Source organism: Ursus arctos, unplaced genomic scaffold, assembly GCF_023065955.2.
Source record: "Ursus arctos isolate Adak ecotype North America unplaced genomic scaffold, UrsArc2.0 scaffold_13, whole genome shotgun sequence".
In the NCBI taxonomy this organism is placed as follows: domain Eukaryota; kingdom Metazoa; phylum Chordata; class Mammalia; order Carnivora; family Ursidae; genus Ursus; species Ursus arctos.
In genome coordinates, this window is record NW_026622797.1 from 68,366,306 (window position 1) to 68,388,586 (window position 22,281).

At 35.4% G+C, this 22,281-nt stretch overlaps 1 protein-coding gene across 1 annotated transcript; it reads right to left on the reverse strand.

The window, feature by feature from the left end:
• Positions 1-1,456: 1,456 nt before the first annotated feature.
• Positions 1,457-21,882, reverse strand: SPACA1 (sperm acrosome associated 1). The gene is made up of 7 exons (XM_026511595.1): positions 21,663-21,882; positions 16,318-16,374; positions 9,671-9,772; positions 8,849-8,955; positions 8,050-8,185; positions 2,152-2,272; positions 1,457-1,613 (listed from the first exon to the last, which is right to left on the reverse strand). The coding sequence occupies exons 1-7, from the start codon at positions 21,880-21,882 to the stop codon at positions 1,457-1,459; spliced, it is 900 nt and encodes a 299-aa protein (XP_026367380.1).
• Between the last annotated feature and the right edge of the window lie 399 nt (positions 21,883-22,281).

A 22,281-nucleotide genomic window follows, 5' to 3' on the forward strand; every position in this document is an offset into this window, starting at 1 on the left:
AGCACTGACAACTAAACCTGTTAACCTGACTGAACATTCATGGTCATTGAAATACAATTAGAAACCACAGCTATTCATGGTTCTAAAAATAAGGATAATAATAACCATTCAAGAATGTTCAACACCTATGCCATACTTAATCAGGAATAAGAAATAAGGAAGGCTGACTTTTTTTTCCCCACATTTATCTAGGAGGAAGAGGGGTGTCACCAAAAAAACACAATTATTTTGGAAGATTTTATTAAAACAATTTCTTTTCCCTTTGAAGTCTCTCGTGGAATTCCCACAACAGGTAACAATCATTTTCCAGCCAATTCTCCATTACTTCTCTCAAATACAAATATAAAATAGAAAGCTTGGATAATTCCACAAAACAGCCTATTTCTAGGCTACTAGAGGGATGTATACAATAATGCCCATTTACAGTGTCTTCTTCACAGATAGGCAGAGTTAATGCTGTCATCAGGTAAATCTTGTAATAAGAGCAATAAAGTTGTCATTGAATTCATCTATAAAAAATTAAGTTTATTTTGTGCTACTATCATAAGCTCTGAAAATTAATTTCTGATAAGTCCACCAAATCAAACTGTCTAGTGCCTTGGTATCTGGCATGATAGTTGGCCATAACTGTATCACATAATGACACAGCACAAAATGACAGTGATGACGTTCAGAAATAAGAAATAATGGCTTTGAGATGTCATTATCTGTATACCAAACACAATGAAGGTTCTTAACAGTGGACATTCAAAAGTCCTTAATTTACTTTTTTCTGTGAGAAATACAGGGCATGTTAAATTTATATCATTTACTCAGCCATCTCCAAGTTCCACCCCAGTTCCTCCTTACAGATTTCTTTTATACAATCATAGTTACATTACCTAAAATAATGTAAAATGCTTTGAGTGATTCTTGGCATGGAGTAGTTACTAAGTGTTGGTGGTTGTTGTTGCTGTTATTATTATTATTATTATTTCATGTCTTACAAGTGAATCCTTGTATGTCACATGCCCTGCAGGAATTCTTAAAGTATGATTTGTTTTAGTTGTTCAACCCAGTCCTCCCAGAATAGAGAAGGTCTAATATGCAAGGCATCTTCTATTTTACATTTTTCTTATTTGGGACAAAACAGGCAAATCACCTTAGAAGTGACTGAACTGATCAAAAATGTGTTTAGAATAGTGTGTGTGTGTGTGTGTGTGTGTGTGTGTACCTCTCATAAATGTTACCAAGTAATTATCTGAAATGGCAAATGTTGAAACAAATTAAGATAATTTTCTATAATACCATCACAAAGATACACTGATTAAAACAGCCCCTTCTCATATTACATTACCTTCAGACTGTGGGAAATCACTTGCAATCTTATTAAAGTATTTCACCGTATATTTTATTTTTATAGTAATGAATCTGATATGCTCTCCTCTCCTTTGGTTTCTTATATATCATCCATATGTCATTCATTCCATTCACTTAAAGCATCATCTTCATTTCCAGGTATTTCTGTTGGTGATTGATCAAGAGAAGTTGAATCTTTGTATCTCGTTGAACTGAGCTCAGACTGTATCTCAGTTGTTGAGGCTTTTTCTCCCCAGAAAGACTTGACTGCCCCCCTGAAGAAGCAAAAACAAAACAAAAACCCGTCAAGAACTGAAAACCAAAACTAAATAGATATATATAATTTTCTATAATTAGAAGTGCCTCCTTAGTCACAATCTATTTTTAGTTTGTGGTGTATCTGCTACATTTATGATAGTAGATGAGTCTGCAGACTGTTCCAGGGGTGTAAACTCATGTAAGTATTAGAAATATTCTTTTAAAAAACGAATTAGAGTAGGTTACACTAACCAAGTTTTAGAGTTGTGAGAACTACAACTGAACAATACACATATTCATTCAAAACACTCTTTTTAAAGCAATTACTATGTAAAATTATAAAAATTGCTTTAAATCTCTCTTGTGACGGGAAGCAAGTTGTGAGCTCAGGTAACCTGAAGTAGAATAGTTGCAGGAGGTATACAAGGTATTAGACTGTTTCAAGACGCATATGGGAGGCATCACGGGCAGGGCTTTGGGTTCATCAAACAAGAAGGGGGGACGAGAAGGAGGACATCAAGCAAGGGTGATGACTCAGCTCAGCCCTTCACCTACCAGTTTATAATTATGAAGATCAGTATAAAGATCACGAATATACAGATAATAACTCCTATGGTCAGCACAAAAACTAAGACTGCATCAGTGTCTGGTCGGCTTGATCTTTTCATTTGCAATTCTAGAGAAAAAACACACACCTGATGATTATTACTACTGGAAAAAAAAGAGATATATCTACATGAAACTATATCTAAAAAACAACTCTAAAAAAACACAAAGAATTAGTGGAAAGAAAGTTATTAGTAAACTTGCTTGTGACCTTTGAAATGTCCTTTTCAAACATGCAGAAAAGTCAGAAGAATTTAACAATGAACATCCTGTATTCCCACCAGCTAGATACTACCATCAACATTTTACTATCCATTTCTCCATCCTTCTACAAATTCATTGATCCATCTTATTTTTTCAATGCATTTCAACATAAATTGCTAATGTTTGCACACTTCCCATAAAAATCTTCAACAGGCATATCAAACAAGTTCAATACTTGTTTATATTTTTTATTTTGAGGTAAAATTTACAATGAATTGCACAAAGATATTAAATGTACATTTATTTAGTTTTGACAAATGCAAACACACATATATAATTCAAACCCTATGAAGACACAGAATATTGCTATAACCCATCAACTCCCTTGAGCCCCTCACAGCTAATTCCTGACCCATCCTCCAGAGGCAGCTACTCTACTGATTTTCTTTTCCACCACAGATTAGTTCTGCCTACTTTAGAACTTTATAGGAATGGAAACATACACTATGTATTCCTTCATGTGAGGCTTTTTTACTCAGCCTGTTTTAAAAAATTCACCCATACTGTTGCATGTAACAATAGTTTTTCCTTTTTGTTAATGACTAGTATTCCAATTTGTTTATTCATTCTTCTACTGATGGGACATCTAGGCTGCTGCAGCTTTAAGCTATTATAAATAAACTGTTATGAATATTTTTATGCAGGTCATCTGCAAACATACATTTTCACTTCTCTTGGATAAATACCTAAGAGTGGAACTGCTAGGTCATAAGGTAGAGGTACACTTAATTTTCCAAGAAACTGTTAAGATCTTTGCCCCAACTGAACCCTCTTACACTGTCGGTGGGAATGCAAGTTGGTACAGCCACTCTGGAAAACAGTGTGGATGTCCCTCAAAAAGTTAAAAACAGAGCTACCCTATGACCCAGCAATTGCATTACTAGGTATTTACCCCAAAGATACAGACGTAGTGAAGAGAAGGGCCATATGCACTCCAATGTTCATAGCAGCATTGTCCACAATAGCTAAACTGTGGAAGGAGCCCAGATGCCCTTCAACAGACGAATGGATAAAGAAGATGTGGTCCATATTATACAATGGAATAATAGCCATCAGAAAGAATGATTACCCAACATTTGCAGCAACATGGATGGGACTGGAGGAGATTATGCTAAGTGAAATAAGTCAAGCAGAGAAAGACAATTATCATATGATTTCTCTCATTTATGGAACATAAGAAATAGCAGGGAGATCAGTAGAAGGAAGGGAAGAATGAAGGGGGGGGGAAGAAGGGGGAATGAACCACGAGAGACTATGGACTCTGGGAAACAAACTGAGGGCTTCAGAGGGGAGGGGAAGGGGGGATTGGGATAGGCCAGTGATGGGTATTAAGGAGGGCACAAATTGCATGAAGCCCTGGGTGTTATATGCAAACAATGAATCATGGAACACTACATCAAAAATAAATGATGTACTGTATGATGACTAACATAACATAATAAAATTTTTAAAAAAAAGAATGGGAAGTCAGGTGTGGTGATATCCAAAAATTGTATTTAATATTTAAAAAATGTCAACAAATTATGCATTCATACTAGATACAGCTACACAGATTAAAAAAAAAAAAGATCTTTGCCCAAACTGATTTTACTGGTTATACATGTTTTGTGAATTATTTTCTCTCAGGTTTTGGCTTGCCTATTCATTTTTCTAATGATTTATTTTAATGAGCTAAAGTTTTTAATTTTGATGAAGGCTGATTTATCAATGTTCCCTTTTATGGTGATTGTTTTCTGAGTCATAACTAAGATACCCTTGCCTACTCCAGTAATCATTCAGATTTTCCCCTATGTTTCCATTTTAAAGCTCTTTTTAGTTTTTACATTTAGGATTATGACATCTCTCTCATTTTTACATATGTTGTGAGGTACGGTTTGAAGTTTATTTTTTATGCAAATATCCGCACCACACTTTTAAATTAGACATTCTCTCTCATACCTTTCTGCTCTTCCTGCAAACAAGACGATCAAAGAGACAAAGCCAGTCTACTGTATGTATTATAACATTGCTACATTGTAAATTGGTGAAAAGCCAATTTACATCAAATATTACTTACTTTACCAATTATATAGCTTTTTGTGGTTCTTCCCAGTCCCCCAAATCATAAGATCATAAAGAATTTGTGTGGAAAAGGACAGAGAGATCACCACGTGCAACTACTGAATTACACAGATAAGTAAACCAATGTTCAGGGCCGTTTAATGATTTGTGCAACTATATTTTGTATATTGTAGTATTTTAATTTTTGTAAGTACCACTCTATCAGAAGTAGTTTCCTGTATGGGCAATCTCAACTGCTTATCTGTCTGGATTTTCGTCCTACTCTTTAAACACCATGGAGTACAATTTTTCATTTTCCTTAGTAATTCCAGTGACGTAAACTCTAAATAGTTCCAAGTGTGACGGAGAAATCACATCTTAATTATATTCCAACACTGTTGGATTTTTTAAAATCTTTTTGTTTTTGATAATTTTAGATTTACAGAAGCAGTGAGATTTTTAAAGCTCAAATGAAAGACACCTTTTAGGATTAAAACCTGAGAAGAAGAAATGCCAAATTCCTTTCCATTTATGCACTACCCTGCAATACTAGCCAAGAGAGGATAAAGAGTGAGAGGTATAAAGATTTTACTTTATTTCAAGGGTAGTCTTCTTGCAAGGATTATTTTTATATCTAGATTACTTTTATATCTAAAAAAATAGGCTGCATTTCCTATTGAAATTTCTTAATGAAAAATACACTAAATTTTGATGTTCTCACTTCTTAGAAAAACTAAGCTTATGTTTGCATTCGTTTTCTAGGGCCATGATAACAGAGTACCACAAACTGGATAACTTAAAAACAACAAATTTATTGTCTCATGGTTCTAGAGGCTGAAAGTCTGAATGCAAGGTATTGGTAAGGCCATGCTCGCTCCAAAGCCTCTGGGGGCGGTCCTTCCTTTCTTCTTCCTATTTCTGGTGGCCCCAGATGTTCCCTGGCTTATGGCAATGTAACTCCAATCTCTGCCTCTGTTTTCACATGGCTATCTGCTCCCTGTGTGTCTTTGTGTCTTCACATGACTTTCTCTTCTCTCTCATTCTGTATTTGTGTCCAAATTTCCCTCTTATAAGGACACCAGTCATAGTGAATTAAAGGCCCACTCTATTCTAGTATGTATGACCTTATCTTAACTGAACAAATTACATCTGCAGTGATCCTGTTTCCAAACACAGTCACATTCTGAGGTTCTGGGAGTTAGAACTTGAGAAGGGAGACACAATTCAATCCATAACAATGCCTAACTATAAAGACAACTATTGTGGAAGTGAAAAATCTGATGTATAGGGGATGGATGGGAAATTTTCATTAACTAAACCATATTTACCCTAAAGATATTTCACTTGTGTATTGTTCAAGCTGGTGCCATATTGTGTTGACATTTATAGACAAAATATTTGTTTGATATCCAAACAGCCAAAAGGGTTTGTCACAGTGGTATTCCCAATTGTTATTTTTAAAAGAAACTAATTGATACCAAAGTGTTCTAAAAACATTTTGTCATTTAACCAGATCATGTACTGAGAAGGCAGAGCTAACCCGCCAGCCTTGGACTGCTACAAGAGAGACATCAACTTTGTCTCACTTAAGGGCTAACATTTCAGGATCTGTGTTCTAGCCCTTAGCTTACACACTATCAAGTGCATATTGACTTCTGAAACAAACTAAGGGTTGCTGGAGGGGCGGGGGTGGCAGGAAGGGAGTAACTGGGTGATGGGCATTAAGGAGCCATGTGATGTAATGAGCACCGGGTGTTATATACAACTGATGCATCACTCAACACTACCTCTGAGACTAATAATACACTATATATTAATTAACTGAATTTAAATAAAATAAAATAAAAATTTTAAAAAAGATTTCTAATCACAGGAAGAGCTATGGTCCTAACAAGGACTAGGCTGTGGGGACGAAACCTGAGAATGGTCCCCCAAAACTTTTAATACCCTGAACTAGTACTCAATGAGCTATTTTTTAGTTTCATGAGGTTTGTTCCTTTCTTGCCTTTTTTAGCAGTTTATTGAAATTATCCTTTTAATAACACTTGATATCTCAGCATTAGAGTCAGATTATTAGCTTTCACCATAAATGTTTTTTTTTAAAGACAGTAAAGACATTAAAGAAACTTATAGTTTATTTTTAAAAGTCATCCCTGAAACACTTTAGCTTATTTCCATTTTAATAAACAGTGTTATGCTGTATGGTATCTCTAAACTATAGCATAAGTTCTTTACTTGGGATTGAGAGAAAGAATCCATGAATTCTCTTAAAATATCAGGTAGCTTTTGGCATATTTGTTTATGCGGGTATTTTTCTGGGAAAAGCCTCCAGAGCCTTGATTGGTTTCTCAAAAGAACTTGTGACCAAACCCCCTCATATCCTCAACAATAATGACAACCATAATAAAATGGTTAAGAGCAAAATGAACAAAAAAATAATTGGATATATTAGACATCATAGTCTAAACTGAAAGGACATGCACATGGATCTATTTTGCAAGGGAAGCACAGTTTCTTTTTTTTTATAATTTTTATTTTGTTATATTAGTCACCATACAGTATATCCCTAGTTTTTGATGCAATGTTCCATAATTCATTATTTGCGTATAACACCCAGTGTACCATGCAATACATGCCCTCCTTAATATCCATCACCGGCCTATCCCAATCCCCCACCCCCCTCCCCTCTGAAGCCCTCGGTTTGTTTCCCAGAGCACAGTTTCTAACATGTAAAATTACATTCAGGACAAGATTTGTCTTTTGTGACATATATTAAGGACTGCAGTATTATTTCATCAAAAAATATTTTCTTCAAATGAATAATTTTTGAAGAAACATGCTTTGACATACTGTTTCTTAATTTTATTATTTTATCGTATCAAAAAATTTATAAGCACACATGAGGATTCCGGTATCCATTTTCACTTTTGTGATAGAAGTAAGAGCATGTAATTCGAGTTAGAGGACTGTTCTTTGGCGATGCTTCAGGAATGCACCGTTTCCCAAAGTGAAACACATCTGACTCTATTTTGTGAAAAAGAAATTAGCACTACCTTGTAGGAAGTCTAAATGATACAAACCAGTGGTTTTCTAAAGGTTGTCTCCGAACCAGCAACACCTGGGAACTTGTTAGAAATGCAAACTATTAACCACAAGAGACTATGGACTCTGGGAAACAATCTTAGGGTTGGGGGGGGGGGCTAGCGTGGTGATGGGTATTAAGGAGGGCATATATTGCATGGTGCACTGGGTGTTATAGGCAAACAATGAATCATGGAACACTACATCAAAAACTAATATTGTACTGTATGATGACTAACATACCATAATAAAAAAAATAAATATGTATAAAAAAAGACAAGAAATAAAGTTTAAATAGGGAAAAAAAAAGAAATGCAAACTATTATGTCGGCCCCACCCTAGATCTACTGAATTAGAAACTCTGGGAGTGGGGCTTTCAATCTGTTTCAATGAGCCCTCCAGATGATTTTGATGCTTTTTAAAGTTTGATATAAGCAAACCGAAACATTACTGGGCACTTACCACTTGTTGTATAGACTGTGAATTTAACAGATGCTATTATTTCATTATTATCCAAGGTGATACACTCAAAAACCAAGGGATGAACTTCCCTGCGTACTTCCAGGACTGCTGAATCATTTGCAAGGATAATGGGTTGCTATTTAAAAGGAAAACAAAAAGTACCAACATTCTTCATGTAAATTTAAGATCAGGAAACAATTTATTTCCCATAACAAAATAATAGTCATTGTCTCTCAGTCTAGGACAATAATAAATTATGCACATGGATTTTAGAGTCAGACAATCCAGACATCAAGTTCTAACCCTACCACTTTTGCCTGTGTGACCCAGGACAAGGTACTCTATGCTTCTCAGTTGCTTATCTCTAAAGTGGGTATAATGATAAGGATTACCTTATAGATTGTTATGTGGGAGAAAGAAACTGTAGCGCTTGATGTATGTCTGATATTTAATAAGTCCTCCATTAATGTTAGCTACTATTACCATCATACAATTCCCATACATACAAATGAAAGCTTTGCTTCCAAAATAGATTACTTTATATAAAAGGGATGTTTTTAAGTTCTGATAATAGCTGACCCCAAGACATATGTAAAGTTTTAGCTCCACTTAATAATGTAATTATTATTGCATTAAAATTCAATTCAATTAAAATCTCAATAATGACAAAGTTGTAAGATTTTTAACTTCACATTTATGCAAACTGCTTCTAAAGAGAGTTTTCTGATAGCCGCCAAGCCCTGGGAAACAAATTTTATCACTCATAGAAAGCACCACATTACATATGTTTATTACTTACTTGGTCTGGCCTTAGAAGTTTCCAAATATATTTGAAACGATTTACAGGAGATGTATGAATACATGCCAGTCTAACACTTTCAAGACTTTCTGAAACTGGTCTACCCCCTAAAAATATGAAAAATTAAATACATTGATACCATTAGGCATTATAAATAGCTTTATACAAAGGCTACTTTTAAGAGCCAGTTTCGGTTTTAAAATCAATTATATGTTGGAAGTTCTCAAAATTATTATTGAGGGTATGAGAGTAGAAGAGCAGAGAGGAGTAATGGATGCAATGTAAAGTCACCAAAGAAGCAGCTGGGAAATACCATAGCTGTGTGTTCCTTCAGCAGAATAAATAGCAAGGGCAATCAATTTAGTGATGTTTTAGATTAAACTTTGAGATCTGCTAGTGACTTTCAATTTACTGGTTAGAGAACCCCCACTAGAGATGATGAAATCTCAAAGTAGTGTAATATGATATAGAACAGTTTTCAAAGTTTCCAATTTAAAGTTTGCCAATTTACTGATAAATTGTCATTACCAAAGTGTCAAAAGTGTTTCACTATAGGACAGCCTTGACCACAGACCCTGAGTGTAATAAGTTTCCAGTGTATTATTGAGAATATATGTTAAATTTTAGACAAATGTAAAGCAAAGGCAGAAAGGTACTCGGAGCTATAACTGTCTAGAGAAGTGGAATTTTAAGTTTTATTATAATTTCCTTTCAGTATATCAATTGATCAATTCCTTCCACCCATGGCAACTTGAGGTTAAGCCTATTTCCCCAGAGTAAACTCTTCCCCTCCATCTCCCTCCAATACAGAGTTCAACTCACAGCCACAATCTACTGGTCCACGACATTCTTCCACGCGTACAATACACTTGGATTCACCTCCAGGGCATCCATTTGTTAGTATAACTTCTCTAATACCAACACCTTTGGTAAAAGAAATCAGCAAACGTTAAGAAAAATTCATTCCACTTTCTTTACTTTTCCATCTAGGTCTTTTTTGAGGCTTTTCTCCTAATTTCAGAAGTTAAATTCCTAAATTCAGAGTGATAACGGTTAGAATATATTTATGCCCCTCATTTTGAATTATTTCATAAAATAGCATTTCCCAAAGTGAGTTACATAAACACTAGTTCCTCTAGTTGTTAACATAAGAAAAAAGGATTCCAAAATTATACACATCTGAAAATTATACATTAAATAAAATTAAAAGTCTCCTCTTTATTACAGAATTTTGTTGGAACTTTTTTTTTAACATGATAGTAAATTAATGAGCTATTGTGTGTAAAGTTTCATAGATCTAAGATGTAAAATTTTTACATTTTAACATCTTTGAAATCAGAATTTATCTTAAAATTGACAGCATGTGCCAAATTGGCAGCATTTTTCCTTTATAGAGGTGCATAACATATGCTTCTCATAGCTGACAAAAGTCTTAGATTTGATGAAATATAGTAGGACACAGGGTCTCCCAAATTTGTCTGGCCATGGAAGTTTTAGAAGTGGTTTTGGAGCTCTGGAGGACATTCCAAAAATCACATTTTAAAACATAAATGATGCTTTTTAATATTTAGATTAGTAAATTCTCTGTATTAAATATAGGAGGACAAACTATTAATGACCAAATCTCAATTTCTAACAAGACACTCTCTTGAGATTTACCGCACTTTTTTACAAAAAGAAATCAAGTCTTTACTAACAGATCTCAGACCTCCATTAGGTTTGCTTTTCATCACCAGAATTGAGGAACATGATAAAATGTTCCATCATGTGAAACATGTCCTATGGTAAGTGACCTGTGATAAGACTGTGTAGCCACAGGCTAAGGAACAGTCCCTCTTGATTTCCTTGTCTACCAGATTCCCTCTTTCAGTCCCTGAAGATGTTAATCATAAAGCCATTCTCAACAGCAAGGGAGAGTTGAAGTCTAGAGATGACTTAAAACAGTGCTTCTCAAACTTTAGAGTGCATACAATCACCTGGAAATCTTATTAAGAGGTAAATTCTGATTCAGTAGGTCTGGAGTAGGTTCTGAGATTCTGCATTTCTAACAAGCTCCCAGGCGATGCTGATGCAGCTGGTCTGTGGACCAAACTTTGAGTAGCAAGGGAGAGGACTCTACATGCGATAAGGAGATGAAAGGTTGGAAGAGGAAATATCTCTTTTCATTTTAATTTCTCAATTTTAATTCCAGCATAGTTAACATACAGTGTTATACTAGCTTCAGGTGTGTGATATATTGATTCAGCAATTCTATATATTACTCAGTGTTCATCGTAAGTGTACTTTTTGAAGAAAGATCTCTTTTGATTAAAAGAGATGCCTAAGAATGGCTGCAGTAGAGCTCTGTTGGATTTATAAAAGGTACCTCTCTAGATGCACAGCCTTCTTCTGAAATGCATAAATATTTTCCAAGCAACTTTATTTATGAATTTATTTGGCCAAATACAGTTCATTGTGATGATGTGTATAGGTGTGAGATTTTCTGTAAGTCGAAGTAACACTAAAAATCTGCCTGGGTATTCCAGAAAATGAAAACTTTTTGACTGCTAAAATATCGTTTTGAGAGTTCAATACAATTTTCACCAAAGTGCTTTTGTTCCTCTAAATCGTTGTTATAAACTGAAAATATTTGTAAGTATTTTAAAATATTTTAGATGTAAAATGTTGCCTTTTAAGATATCTTTCTCCTTAGAATTTATCACCACCTGACATATTACATGTTTTAATATTATGTTTTTGTTTTTATTATGTTCAGTTAGCCAACATACAGCAAGTACATCATTAGTTTTTGAGGTAGTGTTCAATGATTTATCAGTTGCGTATAACACCCAGTGCTCATCACAACACATGCCCTCCCTAATACCTATCACCTGCTTACTCCATCCCCCCACCCACCTCCCTTCTGTAACCCTCAGTTTGTTTCTCAGAGTCAAGTGTCTCTCATGGTTTGTCTCCCTCTCTGATTTCTTCCCATTCAGTTTTCCCTCCCTTCCCCTGTGGTCCTCTGTGCTATTCCTTATGTTCCACATATGAGTGAAACCATATGATAATTGTCTTTCTCTGCTTGACTTATTTCACTTAGCACAATCCCTTCCAGTTTTCTCCATGTCAATGCAAATGGTAGGTATTCATCCTTCCCGATGGCTGAGTAATATTCCATTGTATATACAAACCACATCTTCTTTATCCATTCATCTGTTGAAAGACATCTGAGCTCCTTCCACAGTTTAGCTATTGTGGACCTTGCTGCTATGAACATCAGGGTGCATGTGCCCTTTCTTTTCACTAATCTGTATCTTTGGTGTAAATACCCACTAGTGCAATTGCTAAGTCATAGGATAGCTCTATACTTCTTGAGGAATCTCCATCTCATTTTCCAGAGTGGCTGCATCAGCTTGCATTCCCACCAACAGTGTAAAAGGGTTCTCCTTTCTCCACATCCTTGCCCACATTTGTTGTTTCCTGTCTTGTTAATTTGTGCCATTCTTACTGATGTAAGGTGGTATCTCATTGTGGTTTTTATTTGTATTTCCCTGATGGCTAATGATGTTGAACATTTTTTCATGTGTCTATTAGCCATTTGTATGTCTTCTTTGGAGAAGTGTCTGTTCATGTCTTCTGCCCATTTCTTGACTAGATTATTTGTTTTTGGGGTGTTGCGTTTGATAAGTTCTTTATAGATCTTGGATACCAGTCCTTTATCTGAAATGTCATTTGCAAATATCTTGCCCATTCCTGGGTTGCCTCTTAGTTTTATTGACTGTTTCCTTTGCTATGCAAAAGGTTTTATCTTGGTGAAGTCCCAAAAGCTCATTTTTGCTTTGTTTTCCTTGTCTTTAGAGACATGTCTTCAAAGAAGTTGCTGTGGCCAATGTTGAAGAGGTTACTGCCTATGCTCTCCTCTAGGATTTTGATGGATTCCTGTCTCACATTCAGGTCTTTCATCCATTTTGAGTTTTATCTTTGTGTATGGTGTAAGAGAATGGTCCAGTTACATTCTTCTGCATGTGGCTATCCAGTTTTCCCAGTACCATTTATTGAAGAGACTCTTTTTTTCCATTGGACATTCTTTCCTGCTTTGTTGAAGATTAGTTGACCATAGAGTTGAGGGTCCATTTCTGGGCTCTCTATTCTGTTCCATCAATCTATGTGACTGTTTTTGTGCCAATACCATGCTGTCTTGATGATTATAGCTTTGTAATAGAGTGTGAAGTCCAGAATTGTGATGCCCTCAGCTTTGGTTTTCTTTTTTAACAATAACCTGGTAATTCAGGGTCTTTTCTAGTTTTGTACAAATTTTAGATTTGTTCCAGCTCTGTAAAAAATGTCAATGGTATTTTGATAGGGATTGCATTAAAAGTAGATTGCTCTGGGCAGCACAGACATTTTAACAATGTTTATTCTTCCAATCCATGAGCATGGAATGTTTTTCCATCTCTTTGTGTCATCCTCCATTTCTTTCATAAGTGTTCTGTAGTTTCTGGAATATAGATCCCTTACCTCTTAGGTTAGGTTTATTCCTAGGTATCTTATGGTTTTTGGTGCTATTGTAAATGGAATCAATTCGTTTATTTCTCTTTCTTCAGTTACATTGTTAGTGTATAAAATGCAACTGATTTCTGTGCATTGATTTTGTATCTTGCCACATTGTTGAATTGCTGTATGAGCTCTAGTAACTTGGGAGTGGAGTCTTTTGGGTTTTCCACATAAAGTATCATGTCATCTGCAAAGAGAGAGTTAGACTTCTTCTTTGCCAGTTTGAATGCCTTTTATTTCTTTTTGTTGTCTGATTGCTGAGGCTAAGACTTCTAGTACTATGCTGAACAATAATGGTAAGAGCGGGCATCCCTATTGTGTTCCTGACCTTAAGGGAAAAGCTCTCAGTTGTCCCCATTGAGAATGATATTCACTGTGGGCTTTTCATAAATGGCTTTTATGGTATTGAAGTATGTTCCCTCTATCCCTATACTTTGAAGAGTTTTAATCAGGAAAGGATGCTGTACTTTGTTAAATGCTTTTTCTGCATCAATTGAGAGGATCATATGGTTCTTGTCTTTCCTTTCTTAATGTGCTCTATCACGTTGATTGATTTCCAAATGTTGAACCACCCTTGCATGCCAGGAATAAATCCTACCTGCTCATGGTGAATAATCCTTTTTGGAAGGAACGCAAACACTTGGGAGTTAAAAAGCATACTGCTAAAGAATGATTGGGTCAACCAGGAAATTAAAGAACAACTTAAACAATTCATTGAAACTAATGTGAATGAAAACACGTCAGTCCAAAACCTATGGGATACTGCAAAGGTGGTCCTAAGAGGGAAATACATAGCCAGCCAAGCCTCTCTCAAAAAATTAGAAAAATCCCAAATGCACAAGCTAAACTTACATCTAAAGGACCTGGAGAAAGAACATCAAATAAGGCCTAAACCAAGCAGGAGAAGAGAAATAATAAAGATTAGAGCAGAAATCAAAGAAATAGAAATCAGAAAAACAGTAGAACAGATCAACAAAACTAGAATCTGGTTCTTTGAAAGAATTAATAAGATCAATAAACCTCTGTCCAGACTTTTCCAAAAGAAAAGGGGAAGGACCCAAATTAATAAAATCATGAATGAAAGGGGAGAGATCATGACTAACACCAAGGAAATAGAAACAATTATTAGAAATTATTACCAGCAACTATATGCAACAAAGTAAGCAATCTCGAAGAAATGGACGCATTCCTGGAAACTTGTAAACTACCAAGACTGAAACAGGAAGAAACAGACAATCTGAACAGACCATAACCAGCAAGCAAACTGAAGTAGTAATCAAAAACCTCCCAAAAAATAAGAGTCCAGGGCCAGATGGCTTCCCAAGGGAATTCTACCAAACGTTTAAAGAATAAATAATACCTATTCTACTGAAGCTGTTTCAAAAAATAGAAAAACTTCCAAACTTGTTCTATGAGACCAGTTTTAATATTATTTTTTTCTTTGCCCCTATATACACCCCTTGAAGGCAAGGAGTTTCTTCTGCTTTGTTCTAGCACTTATAACAGTGCCTGGCACATAGTAGGCAAAATTCAAAAAATCATGTGATGAATGAATAAATATGTAATTTCTGAAACACATCTTTAAATAATAGAATAATACAACAAAAATTACTAGAATTGCCATAAAAATAATTCTCTACCTGTGAAATTTCTCAAGGCAGCAAAAGAAAGATGTAAATTACAAATGAATATTCACAAGTTTATTATATGTATTCCTCTGATTTGTGACTCTGACGCACTAAGAAGTTAAAGTAAAACATGGGCTTAAAATTATCTTAAGGGACAGAAAGTAGAACAGTGATTGTCAGGGGCTGTGGGGAGGGGAGAGCAGAGAGTTGTGTTTAATGGGTACGGAGTTTTCACTTCAGGCTAACGAAAAAGTTCTGGAGATTGATGGTGGTAATGGCTGCACAACAATGTGAACATGTTTAATGTCACCTAGTTGTACATTTAAAAATGGTTAAAGTAGTAAATTTTATGTTAGGTTTGTTTTGCCACAATAAAAATACGTTAACTCAATTATAAATAATTCAAGTGTAATTTTTTAAAAAAATCATTCTGCTATAGGTCTGCATGGATTTTCTGTCTTCTTACCATTTGGTTTTTCTCTTTCCCTCCCTTCACTAGCCTTTTTTTTTTCCAGGCAGTTCTATTTAGAATAAACTTAATTTTATTGTGAATTATCTACTGTCTTATCAGCATGCTAGTCTATAGTGGTTGTCAAAAGATGGTCTTCTAACCAGCAGCATCAGCTTTATTTGTGAACTTGTTTAGAAATACAAATTCTTAGGCTCCTCCAAAGGCCCAGTGAGTTAGTAACTCTGGGGTAGGTCCAGCAGTCTGCGTTTTAACAAGCCCTGCAGGCGCTTAGGGTGAACACTTAAGTTTGAGAAACACTGGTCTATTATAGTATATGCAGCCTTAATCTCACCCCCGTGTAAGGGATTTTGTGTCCAATTTCTGTTCATGGAATGATACAAAGAAGTAATAGTTTTTGAATATTATCTTCCCCCCAAAGCTAATACCTCTTTTCTCCAAGACATAACATATGAATTGAAGAAACGTAGAATTTAGAATAGACTATTACAAATAGGCAAATTTGTTGATTTGCCACACAGTGTGTGGGAAGACATCTGTTAGATGCATCACATCTTTCATCTTCTGAACATCTGTGAGATAAAGTTTTACTTGGTGAAGGCAATTTATGCCAAATATATATACATATACATATGTATATATATATATATGGAGCTGGCTTAAAATAAGACTTAAGAGGTTATGCACTGAAAATATCTTACCTTTTGAGTTTTGTGTGTAAATTATAGTTTGAGAGATAAATGAAAGTACACAAATTACAAATAAAAATTGCCCGTTTTTACCTTTCCTTCCCCCCAAATACAATATTGTTGATTTATCTGCTCTATGCTACTTACCACATGTAACGGTGCACATCCCAAATTCTACTTCTTTGACTACTGTCGTATTTGAAACTAAACATAAAGTGCAAAGATACATTATTTAATCATATGAAAACTTCTCAAAGGGAAAAACTCTTACTTGAGGATGAGGGATACAAGCACTTATCATACGGGAAGCAGATAGTTTTTAAGTTTTATTAAATCAGAAAAGCAATGTCATTCCTAGTCCATCTTCTATTATTGCTTAAATCAAAAGAAGCCTAAACTTTTAAAGAAATGGATTAAATTAGGAAATACCTTGCAAAGGTCTATATTTAAACTTTTACATAAATTAAAAATAATTTTTTTCATCAGCTCAATACATGGTGAGTTAAAGTTTTATAGGTCAGAAAAACAAAACAAAAGTCTGCCAATTGCGGGGCTCAATTTTTTTCTATTCTCTATTTTTCAAAAAAATTTGAGTGCATCATTTACATCCAAAAATAAGTCTTTATACCAAATGTTCATTAAAATTATGTTGTAGAATGGTTCTATGCATTCTTAGGTTAAGATGATAAATTATTCCCGAGAATTTATTTAGCAGGATGATTTAGGAATATACATATATTTGAGTAGTTAAATATTGTTGATTTTAAATCATGTTTCTCTGTTTCTAATTGTTCTGAAGTTTGGCATTGTTTCCACCAGCTATAGGATATAACCAATTCTTCGTAGCAGATGAGGACTCATATCTCAATATAAAAAATATTACATGAGGTGTTAGAATTTTTTTAAGCATTGTATCCTAACTTAACAATATTACATGGGAAAGTACAATGGAACTGGAGTCCAAATTGCTGCTTCTACAACTAATCAGCTGAGTTTGAGCAAATTACGTAAACTGTCAGACCTAGTTAGCTCTTCTGCAAAAATTTGGAAGGGAGAACCTATCTTATTTGATTAAGAATTAAATGAGAGTATTTTTAAAAATTAAATAATATATGTGAAAACCTTCTGTAACTTATTTAGTGCTATAAACATGCTTAAGATATCATAACTTCATTCACACTCAGTGCACATCACATTTTTTTCGTGTTCTGATTACTGTAAGAGAATACCTTCATAAACATTGCTATTCCACACTTACAAGCACCAAATACAGTTCCCTGAATACAGAGTATGCTCTTGATGTATATATGTTAAGTAAATCAATATTGACTTTGTTAAATTATTTGGACTATCATGATCAATTTTGAATTGATGTTTTTGCTTGAAATGCTTGGATACTTTGTGCTGGCACATTATGAGATATAAATTAAAAGCCAAATCTTGAACATAAAAAACACAGGTAGGAGAATGAGTTAATACTTTTAAACTTTTAAATATGACCTCTTTCCAGAAACCATTAAAATATTATTAATCAATTAATCAATCAGCCCTACTATTCACTACCTATGCTACTTTGAGAAAGTTACTTAAGTTCTCCTAATTTCAGAAAAAGATTGGAGTTAATAAGATGATCTCTAAAGTCCTTTTTGGCTTTGAGTGCCCATTAGGTCATTCAACGACTTCCATTTTTTATGGGAATCCTATAATGATGGGTCAGAGAAATTACATGTATCTGGACTTCAGTGTGTTATTTGTCAAAATTTACCTGAGTAGAAAGGAAAAATATGGTCTGATTGTCAGTAAACTTTTATGTGTAACTCATTAAACAGTAATATCCACTGATGCTAACTAATTGGTTGGTATCAATGTGTAAGAAATTATGTCACAGGACTCTGTCCTGTTTAATATTTTCATTAATGACCTGGAAAATATTGGTATCATGCTGACTGAATCCAGAGATTCTGAAAAACTAGAAAGGATAGCAAATATGTTTGAAGATAAATCTGGCTCTAAAAATGCCATGATGGAATATTACATAAGACTAACAAAATGAAACCTTAGAGAAGTAAGTCTTGCACATAGAGCTGAAAAGTAACTGTCCCCAAAATATGATAAGCTGTCTTAATTTGATAGAACAGGTGAAAATGAGTGAAGATTTCAATAGTAAGTTCAATAGCAGTCAAGACTGTGCTGAGGCCATCCCAGAAATCTGCTTGGTTTTAGACTTTACTGATAAAAACCACTGTCATCCACAATGATGCAGATAACGATCCTACTCTTTTTTGTTCTGGCCAGATCCTGGAATGTTCTTTTCAATTCTGGACAGTACACTTTAACTGTTGGTATATACTATCAGAGTCCAATTTTAATTTTTGAATTTCTTTTGTAAGAGTTGACATATAAGGTTGATATTTCATAACTTTTATTCTTTCTTAGAGGTGTTCCAAAGAAAAAGAGAAAATACAGTTATATTTATATAGGATAAAACTTATTTTAAGAAATGAAACTCATTTTATTTTGCAATTATTATGTAGATCTATTGTTGGTCCCTTTTACAAATTTAAGGAAGGATATGGGTATAGGATAACTATAAATCTAAGGGTCTAGGTATAGGTATACCCTTAGATTTATAAAAGGTATGAGTATATAAATGGCAAAAAAGGTATGGAGGAGTATAAGTAAATCTAACATAATATTTTAGTAATTTTTCCTATATTTTTAAACATTTTGTTATTTCATCATCTACAATGATGGATTTTATTATTTCTTATTGATTATTCCCAGCTATGTGTTTTTAGAAAAAGACTAAGATAATGAAATGGAAGAAAGTTTGGAACTGCCTACAAGGATGATCAATTGTAAAATAAATCATAGCTATTATATCATCCTTTGTTTTCTTATTTCTTTCCCTCAAGTATTGCATCATCTTTCAGGAAAATATAAAAGAACTCTAGAGGCACCTTTCTGGTAGTCTATTTTCAGCTTGCATTGGACACAGTTTGAGATTTTTTAATTTTTCTTTTTTTTTTTTATCTTTTCTTTTTGGTCCATTAAAGGTAAAGAGAAGAAAATTGACAGAGAAAAAATTCCACAATTGTTGGATGAATCAGAAGATGAACATAGACAGCAGCACCTTAGATGCTGATGATGGTGAAACTGATTGCATAAGCAAAATGAGTGAGAGATGACGATAACTTAGATGAATATCCTAGATGAATTTTCTCTAACTCAAGAATCAATGAATTAATATTACATTTCTAAGGATGAAAAGGATATATGGTATTCTCATCCAGTTAGTCTTTCAACAGGAAGGACTTGATCCTGAAATGTTTTGTGAAAAGAAGCTGGACCATACTGCTTTGCTAAAAAGATGTGGACAACATTCTTTCTTTTTTAAAGCTGTTTATCCACCAAAATTTACTTGATAACAGGTTTGTAAATGGAAAGATCATGATGGCAGGTATGTATTCAAAGGTGACTAAAAAGAAAATAGATGATGTAGAAATGAATAAAATTAATTGGACCAATCATTCTGATCGGTGTTTATAAACCTAAAATGAAAGCATTTTGCAATTATGGAACAAATAACATGGTAGTCTTCTCATTAACAAAATATGTGGCTTCACAGTTTTCAAAAGTATTGTGTTTTGACAATGCACAAAGTAATAAACTAGAATCTATTAGAGATGTACTTGAAATCTGGAATCAGTACTTAAAAGATGGATACAATCCAGACTCATGCCTAATGGTTAGTGAGCATTTAGTTGCATTCGAAGTATCTTTCCCATTTGGGATATATACATCTTCAAAACCAGGAAATATGGAATAAAAGTTTGGAGTTTTCCATATTTACACTCTTATTAAAATTTCAAATTAGTTGTTTTCAGTAACCCTTATTCTTACTTTTGTAAATTACTTGTAAAATGCTTTAAATTAAAAAAAAAAGGCCATTGGATAGCAAATAGTGATGAATGTTTTTACTGGTCCACTGAGGGTAAGGGGCTTTGTCAAATTTTAATAATGGCTCTGGAAATTTTCCAATCTTAGACACCTCCAATTGTTTACAGTTCTGAATTCTCACTGTGCCAAGGAAAAAGCAACTATGCATGAAATCGTACAAATAAAATTCCAAAAAATACACAGACTCCCTAAAGTTCAAGGATGAGGAAACTGAGACCGTGAGAGAATAAGTAACTTGCTCACATTTTAATTTGTATCTAAGGCATTATAACTTGATTGCCTGGGTTTAGCTTAAATTCTATTTAGCATTTTACAGGTAGAACTATCCTTTGAACAGTTTAATACTAAAATTAATTCAATTACTTTTAAAACTGTGAAGCAACAGTTATTAAATTTTAGAACATATTTTGTCTAGTCTCTTTCACATTTCCAAAGTCAGGGACCTCTCCAAGTTCCCTGTAATGCAATGTTATGAAGGCAATGCAAACCTCCATCCCACCATTAACCTCAGATACTTAATTTCTCTCCATCGCTTAAGGTCACTATCTGTCATCAGGAAATAAAAGAAAGGCAGATAAATACAGCATCTATTCTACATGTACAGGAGACAGGAGATTGCCAAGGACATTAAAAGACTCTTGGCTGGATCATTTATAGAGAAAGGGAATCATTTCTCCTTTAGATGGCTGCAAACCAGCAACTGGCCTTCTACCTACCAGCATGTGAGTTACTAACCAATATAACATGTATAATAGCTTGTCAGGTTTTATTGCTTAATGAGCCAGCAGAATGAGGCAAATTTATGGACCAAGCACAGACTCATTCTCCCTTGGTTAACAGGTATCCAACAAAACCACTAGTTGGATCCCTTGATAGGTGTTTTCCACCATTCCTCTGTGGATGGAAGTTGAATGTACAAATATTACACCACCACGCTACAGAGATGCTCAAGGTAGAGCTGCATGAAGCGGACATGGGGCTTCTGGGCAGTTTTGTCAGCATTTTGGTCTAAGATGTGTCACAGTGAGGGGCATTCTTAATTCTTTTGAATTCCAACCTAAAAAGCAAATGTGGAAAGGAGTAAGACCTCAAGCAATTTGGAACTTAAAAACAAAACAAAACAAAACAACAAACCTACAATGGGAAAGAAAAACATGTAACTGCAAGGAGTCAAAATAATTCCCATTGGTGAGAGGTTACTCCCGGACTCCTACCCCTAAAAAAAAAAAAAAAAAAAAAAAAAAAAAAAAAAAAAAAAAGTGGGGGGAGGGCATCTCTTTTCTTGTCCAGAGCAATATTTAACAGTAATTCGGTAACAACTCCTATGTACGTGCTTATTTGTTTTTCTTGCTATGGCCTTGGAGAATTAGCACATTCTCTTCAAAGCCATTAGGCATATGAAAAAAAGTATAAATTCGAGGCTGTTTGCAAGCGAGCTCTACAGATGTTAACAGGGTTAATAATTCTCATTGTCCTCGGAGGGCAGGGCTTTACCCTCAACTGGCCCACGTCAAGGAGCCTCCCGCCCTCACCATCCTCCTCAGGCACAGACTGGGCTTCGTTCTCAGCCTCGCTCTCGCTCTCGGCCTCCTCCTCGCCCTCATTCTCGCCCTCGCCCTCGCCCTCATGGGCCAAGCCGGGATCCTGGGCGGCGGTGACGTTCGTCCCACACGCGGACTGGAGGCCCGCCAGGAGCAGCCAGCCGACCGTCAGCAGCAGCCCGTTGGAGCAGCCCGCGCCCCCGGGGCTCATGGTTCTCGGCCCCGACGGCCGACCAAGGCGCAGTCGCAGCCGCCCGCTCCTGACAAGAGGTGCGTCGAAGAGAGTAGCCGCCAGACTCCGAACCCCCGAGCCGCGCCCGGGCAACCATTGAGGCGTCACGGCTCGTCACCGGCGAGCAGAAGGCCACCTGAGCTCCCGGAGCCGCTGGAACGCGCGCGCGGCTGCCTGTCGCACCTCGCTCGGCACTTCCGACGGCGCTTGGGCCGCGCGGCTCGCTTTCCGGCGTTGCAGGTGCGCAAGCGGAGGCGCCGGCCGCGCGCCTTTCCTCCGTTACTAAGCAACCCGCTAGCCACAGCCTCTGGCCTTTCTTGCTCATCCTTCTCTCTTTTGAAAGATCTTCGTCCTTCCTACGTTTACTCCTCTCCAAAC